Source organism: Scophthalmus maximus, chromosome 2 (genome assembly GCF_022379125.1).
Source record: "Scophthalmus maximus strain ysfricsl-2021 chromosome 2, ASM2237912v1, whole genome shotgun sequence".
Classification (NCBI taxonomy): Eukaryota; Metazoa; Chordata; class Actinopteri; order Pleuronectiformes; family Scophthalmidae; genus Scophthalmus; species Scophthalmus maximus.
Window position 1 is genome coordinate 26,840,883 of NC_061516.1, and position 10,895 is coordinate 26,851,777.

The 10,895-nt window shown below is 56.6% G+C and overlaps 2 protein-coding genes across 2 annotated transcripts; both read right to left on the reverse strand.

Annotated features, from left to right (window-relative positions):
- Positions 1-83: 83 nt before the first annotated feature.
- On the reverse strand, positions 84-1,125 carry LOC118300254 (odorant receptor 131-2-like). Its single transcript, XM_035624536.2, has one exon. The coding sequence runs from the start codon at positions 1,096-1,098 to the stop codon at positions 145-147; it is 954 nt and encodes a 317-aa protein (XP_035480429.1). The 5' UTR covers positions 1,099-1,125; the 3' UTR covers positions 84-144.
- Positions 1,126-9,941: 8,816 nt separating this feature from the next.
- On the reverse strand, positions 9,942-10,895 carry LOC118300256 (odorant receptor 131-2-like). Its single transcript, XM_035624537.2, has one exon. It carries the CDS (start codon positions 10,893-10,895, stop codon positions 9,942-9,944), a length of 954 nt encoding a protein of 317 aa, XP_035480430.2.

The window sequence follows — 10,895 nt, forward strand, 5'->3', positions numbered from 1 at the left end:
CTGCGGAGAATGTCCCGACACAGTTCTGTGGCCTCAGACTTAATTATAAACGTGTCATCTTTCACAAACACGAGTTCCCTCTTTGTTTCTTGCTCTTTAATAAACACGTGACGAACACACAGAGGTGAACTCGTGGCCTTTGTCTCAGTGCAAGACCTGAGTCTTGGTCGACACCTTCAGACGACAGCACAGGTGGAACAGGAGCACGGGCCTGATGCTCTTGTCTCTGAGCCCGTAGATGAGGCAGCTCAGACACCGCGGCAGCAACATGATGAACACATAAAAAACATTCAGGAGGCGCAGGAGCAGGTACATCGTGACAATTTTTGACACGGCGACAAGCATGGCATTGTGCATGGTGGACAGCAGACTGAGGCCCAGCTGCACCAGGTGCAGCAGCAGCGTGTTACGAGCCTTATGAGCCGAAGCTTTGTCCGCAGACGCCGACCTGGCGGCGACCATCACGCCCACGTAGGTGGAGGCGATCGTCACGGTCGCAGAGACAAACAGAAAACAGGTGTAGGCTTTGTCGTAATCATCGGACATCGACCCGAGGAACATGACAAAAAAGCCGCAAAAGTTGCTCATCTGCAGCGTGTCCAGCTTCTCGAAGGGAAAGTCTAACAGCAGCAGAACCCGAGTGAGGACGTTTAGTAAACTGGAGAACCAGACAACGGCCACGGCCACGGCGGTGTTCCTGATGGTGACGATGGCGGCGTGTCTCAGTGGGTAGCACACGGCCACGTATCTCTCCAGTGACATCACCACCAGCGTGAGGGCAGAGATTTCATTGGTGAGGCTGGCGCACATGACCAGCAGACCACAGACGGGGTACGTCAGCAGCACTCGGCAGACAGACAGCAGGTACAGTAATTGGCTCAGTGTCATCTGCAGCGTATCTGCCATCACCAGGTTGAACAACAGGACGTAACGTGAGGAGTCACGGAACAAGGCTTTGCTCCTCAGGGTGAACAACAAGGTGACGTTAATGAAGAAGAAGATGCAGTACGGTGCCGTAGTCAGAGTGGAAAACAACACTCTCTCCAGAAACACCAGTCCAACCGTCACGTTGCCCTGAGACTGACCAGCCCGCAACATCTCAGAGAAGCATTTAAATATCAACCTGTCGACGGAGCTGCAACGAGAAGCACAATAAACCTTTGACCTCACGTTTTCTGTAAACAGTGAAAGAACAGTTGAATCCAAAAGCACAAATCATCCACACACACGCACACACACACACACACAACACACACATTTCCCTCCTGCAGATACAGAACATACTTGTGTGCCTGTAGGCAGAGCTGCTCTGCACAGTTCACCTTACCTCACGTTGTATATCAGCTTTAATCCTGCGCTAGGACTCACGTGACATAGTGTGATCATCTCTCTTCTGTTACTGGTCGACGCTGATCCATGTGATCGCAGCCCACACAGTGTGAAACCATGGTCACCATAGTTCACGATGCTAGAACAAAAACAAGGAGGAAGAAAACTGTTTTGCGCTCAAAATATAACAAAGTTAGTTAAACGTCAGTTAAAATAAAAAAAATAATAAAAACGTCCCTCATCGGTAGTCCGGTCGACGTCTGCCCCTCCTCGTCCTCAGTCGGTGGACTGATCAACGCATTCCTCGTCAGTGGTCCGGTCGAAGTCTGCCCCTCCTCGTCTTCAGTCGGAGGACCGATCGACACGTTCCTCGTCGGTGGTCCGGTCGGCATCTGCCCCTCCACGTCGCCAGTCGGTGGGCCGATCGACGCGCCGCTCGTCGGTGGTCCGACCGTTGCCTGTATCACTTCTCCGGTCGGTGGGCCGATCAACGCCTGCTCTACGTCTCCGGTCGGTGGGCCGATCGACGTGTCCCCCATCTGTGGTCCGACTATTGCCTGCTTCTCATCCCCAGTCGATGGACCAATCGATACGCTTTTCGTCAGTGGTCCGGTCAACATTTGCTCCTCCTCGTCGTCCGTCGGAGGACCGATCGACACCTCCATCGTCGGTGGTACGGCCGACGCCTGTTCCACGTCTTCAGTCGGAGGACGGATCGACACGTTCCCCGTCGGTGGTCTGGCCAGTGTCTGCTCCTCCTCGTCTTCAGTTGATGGACCAATCGACACGTTCTTCGTCGGTGGTCAGGTAGACATCCGCTCCTCCTCGTCGCCAGTCGATGGACCGATCAACGCGTCCCTCGTCGGTGGTCCGACCGTCGCCTTCTCCACGTTTCCAGTCGGTGGGCCGGTCGACCGTGTCCCGCGTTGGTGGTCCGACCAAGGCCTGCTCCACGTCGCCAGTCGGAGGGCCGAACGTCCCGTCTTCGTCGGTCGTCCAGTCGACATCTGCCCCTCCTCGTCTCCAGTCGAAGGACCGATCGACGCGTCCCTCATCGGTGGTCCCCCGGAAATGCTATGCCTGCCTGCCTGGCCCCCGGGCCGTCCCCCAGAGCTCCTATGCCTGCTGAACCCCCCAGCAAGACCCTTGTCCAGTTCCCCAGTGACAGATTTTTCGGTCCGTCCTGGCCCCCTTTCACCCACCCTGCTCTCTGTAGATTTAGTCTCTGTGCTTCCCCATTGTCTGTGTTGGGTCGTCTGTTGTTTTTCACCAAGTCTGTTCATGAGATGCTGTTGGTTTCCTTGTCGTCTACCTCGGTATGTCCCTGTGGTTTTGGCTCCCAACCCACCCACCCTGCTCTGTGTAAAAAATGTTTGGACCGTCTGGATTTCGGTCCTTGAGGGGGGGGTTCTGTCATGATCTTGTGTTTTCATTTCCTGTTTTATTTTGAATTAGTTTTGCACTTCCTGTTTCCCGGTCTTTTGTCAGTTACTTTTTACTTTGCCCATGTCTCCTGCCCCTGTGTCATGATGCCGTGTTTTGGTTTCCTGTTTTATTCTGAAGTCCCTTCCCACGTGTTGATTCACTTCCTTTCCTGTATCTTGTGTCTGTTCACTTTGTTTTTCCTGTGTCTCCTGCCCCTGTGATTGTCTGCACCTGTTCCTAATCTGTCTCACCTGTGTTCTATTTGCCCCGCCCACCTTGTGTGTATTTAGTCTCTGTGCTTCCCTTTGTCTGTGTTGGGTTGTCTGTTGTTTTCATGAGATGCTGTTGGTTTCCTTGTCGTCTACCACGGTATGTCCCTGTGGTTTTGGCTCCCAATCTGTTCCTGAACGTCTGTGATTTTGCCCCTGGCTCTAGTGTTTAGTTTGGACTCTGCTTTTGCTACTTCTTGTGGACACCTTTAGTTGGACTTTGTTTTGTTGTTTTACCTACAGACTCAGTAAGTTTAGTTTCTTTTGCTTGATTAAAAACTATTTACAGTGCACTCCTTCATTTGGGTCCTGCTTCCTGCTCAACCCTGACAGTACGACCCAACCACAAAATGGACCCAGCAGGTGATTTTTTTGATTTGGACCTTCGTGAGTTAATTTACACCCTTAACTGTATTCATGGACTATTTAAAAGAGAATTAAGATGGGAATACAAGGAGGGGGCTCTGCGCATGGCACGCTGATTGAGGAGTTCGTTGCCTGGCTGGCTCAAGGACTTTTTGAATACTCCGGACTCCCACCCAGTCTGCCAGTGTGCCATCCAGCCAGCACCCCAGTTGGCTAGCATCAGGCCTGCTAGCATCCAGCCAGCACCCCAGTTTGCTAGCATCAGGCCTGCTAGCTTCCAGCCAGCACCCCAGGTGGCTAGCATCAGGCCTGTTAGCATCATGGTTCCGAGTGTACAGCCGGTCTCCACGTCGTCAGTTGGAGGACTGATCGACACGTTCCCCGTCCGTGGTCCGACCGATGTCTGCTCCAAGTCTCCAGTCAGTGGACCGATTGACACGTTCCCCGTCGGTGGTCCGGCCAATGCCTGTTATATGTCTCCAGTCGGTGGGCCGATCAACACGTCACTCGTCGGTGGTCCAGTCTAACCATCCTCGTCCCCAGTCGGTGGGCTGATCGACATGTTCCCCATCGGTTGTCCGGCCGACGTCTGCTCCTCATCTCCAGTCGGTGGGTCAATCGACACGTTCCCCATCGGTGGTCCGACCGATGTCTGCTCCAAGTCTCCAGTCAGTGGACAGATGGACACGTTCCCCGACGGTGGTCCGGCCAATGCCTGTTACATGTCTCCAGTCGGTGGGCCGGCGTCTGCTCCTCCTCGTCTTCAGTCGATGGACCGATCGACACGTTCTTTGTCGGTGGTCCAGTCGACATCTGCCCCTCCTCGTCTCCAGTTGAAGGACTGGTCGACACCTTCCCCGTCGGTGGTCTGACCGATGTCTGCTCCAAGTCTCCAGTCAGTGGACCAATCGACACGTTCCCCGTCGGTGGTCCGGCCAATGTCTGTTACATGTTTCCAGTCGGTGGGCCGGTGTCTGCTCCTCCTCGTCTCCATTCGGAGGACCGATCGACCCTCGTCGGTGGTCCAGTCGAACCCTCCTCGTCCCTAGTCGGTGGGCTGATCGACATGTTCCACGTTGGTGGTCCGGCCGACGTCTGCTCCTCATCTCCAGTCGGTGGGTCGATCGACACGTTCCCCGTCGGTAGTCCGACCAATGTCTGCTCCTTCTTGTCAGTTGGTGGGCCAACCGTCGCGCCGCTCGTCGGTGTTCCAGCCGACCTCTACTCCTTCTTGCCAGTTGGTGGGCCGACCGTCGCCTGCTCTACGTCTCCAGTCGGTGGTCCGGCTGACGTCTGCTCCTCTTCTCCAGTCGGTGGGTCAATCGACACGTTCCCCGTCGGTAGTCCGACCGATGTCTGCTCCTTCTTGCCAGTTGGTGGGCCGGCGTCTGCTCCTCCTCGTCTTCAGTCGATGGACCGATCAACACGTTCTTTGTCGGTGGTCCAGTCGACATCTGCCCCTCCTCGTCTCCAGTCGAAGGACTGATCGACACGTCCCTCATCTGTGGTCTGGTCGACGTCTGCCCCTCCTCGTCTCCAGTCGAAGGACTGGTCGACAGCTTCCCCGTTGGTGGTCCGACCGATGTCTGCTCCAAGTCTCCAGTCAGTGGACCAATCGACACGTTCCCCGTCGGTGGTCCGGCCAATGTCTGTTACATGTTTCCAGTCGGTGGGCCGGAGTCTGCTCCTCCTCGTCTCCATTCGGAGGACCGATCGACCCTCGTCGGTGGTCCGGTCGGCATCTGCCCCTCCACGTCGCCAGTCGGTGGGCCAGTCGAACCCTCCTCGTCCCCAGTCGGTGGGCTGATCGACATGTTCCCCGTTTGTGGTCCGGCCGACGTCTGCTCCTCATCTCCAGTCGGTGGGTCGATCGACACGTTCCCCGTCGGTAGTCCGACCAATGTCTGCTCCTTCTTGCCAGTTGGTGGGCCAACCGTCGCGCCGCTCGTCGGTGGTCCAACCGAACTCTACTCCTTCTTGCCAGTTGGTGGGCCGACCGTCGCCTGCTCTACGTCTCCAGTCGGTGGTCCGGCTGACGTCTGCTCCTCATCTCCAGTCGGTGGGTCGATCGACACGTTCCCCGTGGGTAGTCCGACCGATGTCTGCTCCTTCTTGCCAGTTGGTGGGCCGACCGTCGCGCCGCTCGTCGGTGGTCCAGCCGAACTCTACTCCTTCTTGCCAGTCGGTGGTCCGGCTGACGTCTGCTACTCATCTCCAGTCGGTGGGTCGATCAACACGTTCCCCGTCTGTGGTCCGACCGATGTCTGCTCCAAGTCTCCAGTCAGTGGACCGATCGAAACGTTCCCCTTCGGTGGTCCGCCCAAAGCCTGTTACATGTCTCTAGTCGGTGGGTCAATCAACACGTCACTCGTCGGTGGTCCAGGCGAACCCTCCTCGTCCCGAGTCGGTGGGCTGATCGACATGTTCCCCGTCGGTTGTCCGGCCGACGTCTGCTCCAAGTCTCCAGTCAGTGGACCGTTTGACACGTTCCCAGTCGGTGGTCCGGCCAATGCCTGTTACACGTCGCCAGTCGGTGGGCCGGTCGATGCGACGCTCGTCGGTGGTCCAGCAGAGCTCTGCTCTACGTCGCCAGTTGGTGGGCCGATCGACGCGCTGCTCGTCGGTGGTCCAGCTGAACTCTACTCCTTCTTGGCAGTTTGTGGGCCGACCGTCGCCTGCTCTACGTCTCCAGTCGGTGGGCCGATCGAAGTGTCCCCAGTCGGTGGTCCGACTGTCGCCTGCTCCTCGTCCCCAGTCGATGGACCGATCGACAAGCTCTTCGTCGGTGGTCCAGTTGACATCTGCCCCTCCTTGTCTCCAGTCGAAGGACCGATTGACACATCCCTCATCGGTGGTCTGGTCGACGTCTGCCCCTCCTCGTCTCCAGTCGAAGGACTGGTCGACACCTTTCCCGTCGGTGGTCCGACCGATGTCTGCTCCAAGTCTCCAGTCAGTGGACCAATCGACACGTTCCCCGTCGGTGGTCCGGCGAATGTCTGTTACATGTTTCCAGTCGGTGGGCCGGCATCTGCTCCTCCTCGTCTCCATTCGGAGGACCGATCAACCCTCGTCGGTGATCCGGTCGGCATCTGCCCCTCCACGTCGCCAGTCGGTGGGCCGATCCACGCGCTGCTCGTCGGTGGTCCAGTCGAACCCTCCTCGTCCCCAGTCGGTGGGCTGATCGACATGTTCCCCGTTGGTGGTCCGGCCGACGTCTGCTCCTCATCTCCAGTCGGTGGGTCGATCGACACGTTCCCCGTCGGTAGTCCGACCAATGTCTGCTCCTTCTTGCCAGTTGGTGGGCCAACCGTCGCGCCGCTCGTCGGTGGTCCAGCCGAACTCTACTCCTTCTTGCCAGTTGGTGGGCCGACCGTCGCCTGCTCTACGTCTCCAGTCGGTGGTCCGGCTGACGTCTGCTCCTCATCTCCAGTCGGTGGGTCGATCGACACGTTCCCCGTCGGTGGTCCGGCCAATGCCTGTTACATGTCTCTAGTCGGTGGGCGGATCGACGTGCCACTCGACAGTGGTCCGACCGTCGCCTGCTCCTCGTCTTCAGTCGGAGGACCGATCGACGCGTTCCCCATCGGTGGTCTGGCCAGTGTCTGCTCCTCCTCGTCTTCAGTTGATGGACCGATCGACACGTTCTTCGCCTGTTGGCCTTGCCTCCCTGCAAGGCCAACAGGCCTTCCACCAGAACTGTCGTGCCTGCCTGCAAGGCCACCGGGCCTTCCCCCAGAACTGCTATGCCTGCATGCCTGGCCCCGGGCCGTCCCCCAGAGCTCTTATGCCTGCTGAACCCCCCAGCAAGACCCTTGTTCAGTTCCCCAGTGACAGTTTTTTCGGTCCGTCCTGGCCCCCTTTCACCCACCCTGCTCTGTGTAAATTTTTTTTGGACCGTCTGGATTTCGGTCCTTGAGGGGGGGGTTCTGTCATGATCTTGTGTTTTCATTTCCTGTTTCATTTTGAATTAGTTTTGCACTTCCTGTTTCCCGGTCTTTTGTCAGTTACTTTTTACCTTGCCCATGTCTCCTGCCCCTGTGTCATGATGCCGTGTTTTGGTTTCCTGTTTTATTCTGAAGTCCCTTCCCACGTGTTGATTGTCTGCACCTGTTCCTAATGTGTCTCACCTGTGTTCTATTTGCCCCACCCACCTTGTGTGTATTTAGTCTCTGTGCATCCCTTTGTCTTTGTTGGGTCGTCTGTTGTTTTTCTCCAAGTCTGTTCACGAGATGCTGTTGGTTTCCTTGTCGTCTACCCCGGTATGTCCCTGTGGTTTTGGCTCCCAATCTGTTCCTGAACGTCTGTGATTTTGCCCCTGGCTCTAGTGTTTAGTTTGGACTCTGTTTTTGCTACTTCTTGTGGACACCTTTAGTTGGACTTTGTTTTGTTGTTTTACCTACAGACTCCATAAGTTTAGTTTCTTTTGCTTGATTAAAAACTATTTAAAGTGCACTCCTTCATTTGGGTCCTGCTTCCTGCTCAACCCTGACAGTACGACCCAACCACAAAATGGACCCAGCAGGTAATTTTTTTGATTTGGACCTTCGTGAGTTAATTTACACCTTTAATTGTATTCATGGACTATTTAAAAGAGAATTAAGATGGGAATACAAGGAGGGGGCTCTGCGCATGGCACGCAGGGAAGTTTCCCTGAGGCCCTGATTGAGGAGTTCATTGCCTGGCTGGCTCAAGTACTTTTTGAATACTCCGGACTCCCACCCAGTCTTCCAGTGTGCCATCCAGCCAGCACCCCAGTTTGCTAGCATCAGGCCTGCTAGCTTCCAGCCAGCACCCCAGGTGGCTAGCATCAGGCCTGCTAGCATCATGGTTCCGAGTGTACAGCCGGTCTCCACGTCGTCAGTTGGAGGACTGATCGACACGTTCCCCGTCCGTGGTCCGACCGATGTCTGCTCCAAGTCTCTAGTCAGTGGACCGATCGACACGTTCCCCGTCGATGGTCCGGCCAATGCCTGTTACATGTCTCCAGTCGGTGGGCCGGCGTCTGCTCCTTCTCGTCTTCAGTCGATGGACTGATCGACACGTTCTCTGTCGGTGGTTCAGTCGACATCTGCCCCTCCACGTCGCCAGTCGGTGGGCCGCTCGTCGCGCCGCTCGTCGCGCCGCTCGTCGGTGGTCCAGCCGAGCTCTGCTCTACGTCGCCAGTCGGTGGGCCGATCGACTTGCCGCTCGTCGGTGGTCCAGCCGAACTCTACTCCTTCTTGCCAGGTGGTAGGCCGACCGTCGCCTGCTCTACGTCTCCAGTCGGTGGTCCGGCTGACGTCTGCTACTCATCTCCAGTCGGTGGGTCGATCAACATGTTCCCCGTCTGTGGTCCGACCGATGTCTGCTCCAAGTCTCCAGTCAGTGGACCGATCGAAACGTTCCCCGTCGGTGGTCCGCCCAAAGCCTGTTACATGTCTCTAGTCGGTGGGCCAATCAACACGTCACTCGTCGGTGGTCCAGGCGAACCCTCCTCGTCCCGAGTCGGTGGGCTGATCGACATGTTCCCCGTCGGTGGTCCGGCCGACGTCTGCTCCAAGTCTCCAGTCAGTGGACCGTTTGACACGTTCCCCGTCGGTGGTCCGGCCAATGCCTGTTACACGTCGCCAGTCGGTGGGCCGGTCGATGCGCCGCTCATCGGTGGTCCAGCAGAGCTCTGCTCTACGTCGCCAGTTGGTGGGCCGATCGACGCGCTGCTCGTCGGTGGTCCAGCTGAACTCTACTCCTTCTTGGCAGTTTGTGGGCCGACCGTCGCCTGCTCTACGTCTCCAGTCGGTGGGCCGATCGAAGTGTCCCCAGTCGGTGGTCCGACTGTCGCCTGCTCCTCGTCCCCAGTCGATGGACCGATCGACAAGCTCTTCGTCAGTGGTCCGGTCGACATCTGCTCCTCCTCCTCGTCCGTCGGAGGACCAATCGACACGTCCGTTGTCGGTGGTCCGGCTGACGCCTGTTCCACGTCTTCAGTCGGAGGACCGATCAACACGTTCCCCGTCGGTGGTCTGGCCATAGTCTGCTCCTCCTCGTCACCAGTCGATGGACCGATGGACGCGTCACTCGTCGGTGGTCCGGCCGAACCCTCCTTGTCCCCAGTCGGTGGGCTGATCGTCATGTTCCCCGTCTGTAGTCCAGCTGACGTCTGTTCCAAGTCTTTAGCCGGTGGACTGATCGACACGTTCTCCGTCGGTGGTCTGGTCGACGTCTGCCCCTCCAAGTCTCCAGTCAGTGGATCGTTCGACACGTTCCCCGTCGGAGGTCCGGCCAATGCCTGTTACACTTCTCCAATCGGTGGGCCGGCGTCTGCTCCTCCTCGTCTCCAGTCGGAGGACCGATCGACATGTTCCTCATCGGTGGTCATGTGCTGATCAGAATGATCCAGGGATTTTCTGACTCAGACATGTGGAAGACAAACTGCGGAGAATGTCCTGACACAGTTCTGTGGCCTCAGACTTAATTATAAACATGTCATCTTTCACAAACACGAGTTCCCTCTTTGTTTCTTGCTCTTTAATAAACACGTGACGAACACACAGAGGTGAACTCGTGGCCTTTGTCTCAGTGCGAGACCTGAGTCTTGGTCGACACCTTCAGACAACAGCACAGGTGGAACAGGAGCACGGGCCTGATGCTCTTGTCTCTGAGCCCGTAGATGAGGCAGCTCAGACACCACGGCAGCAAGATGATAAACACATAAAAAACATTCAGGAGGCGCAGGAGCAGGTTCATCGTGACAATTTTTGACACGGCGACAAGCATGGCATTTTTCATGGTGGACAGCAGACTGAGGCCCAGCTGCACCAGGTGCAGCAGCAGCGTGTTACGAGCCTTATGAGCCGAAGCTTTGTCCGCAGACGCCGACCTGGCGGCGACCCTCACGCCCACGTAAGTGGAGGCGATCGTCACGGTCGCAGAGACAAACTGAAAACAGGTGTAGGCTTTGTCGTAATCATCGGACATCGACCCGAGGAACATGACAAATAAGCTGCAAAAGTTGCTCATCTGCAGCGTGTCCAGCTTCTCGAAGGGAAAGTCTAACAGCAGCAGAACCCGAGTGAGGACGTTTAGTAAACTGGAGAACCAGACAACAGCCACGGCCACGGCGGTGTTCCTGATGGTGACGATGGCGGCGTGTCTCAGTGGGTAGCACACGGCCACGTATCTCTCCAGTGACATCACCACCAGCGTGAGGGGAGAGATTTCATTGAAAAGGGTTGAGAACATGACCAGCAGACCACAGACGGGGTACGTCAGCAGCACTCGCCAGACAGACAGCAGGTACAGTAATTGGCTCAGTGTCATCTGCAGCGTGTCTGCCATCACCAGGTTGAACAACAGGACGTAACGGGAGGAGTCACGGAACAAGGCTTTGCTCCTCAGGGTGAACAACAAGGTGACGTTAATGAAGAAGAAGATGCAGTACGGTGCCGTAGTCAGTGTGGAAAACAACACTCTCTCCAGAAACACCAGTCCAACCGTCACATTGCCCTGAGACTGACGAGCCCGCAACAT

Coding starts and splice junctions, on each gene's coding strand:
- LOC118300256 (XM_035624537.2), bottom strand. CDS start 10,895: ATGTTGCGGGCTCGTCAGTCTCAGGGCAATGTGACGGTTGGACTGGTG.
- LOC118300254 (XM_035624536.2), bottom strand. CDS start 1,098: ATGTTGCGGGCTGGTCAGTCTCAGGGCAACGTGACGGTTGGACTGGTG.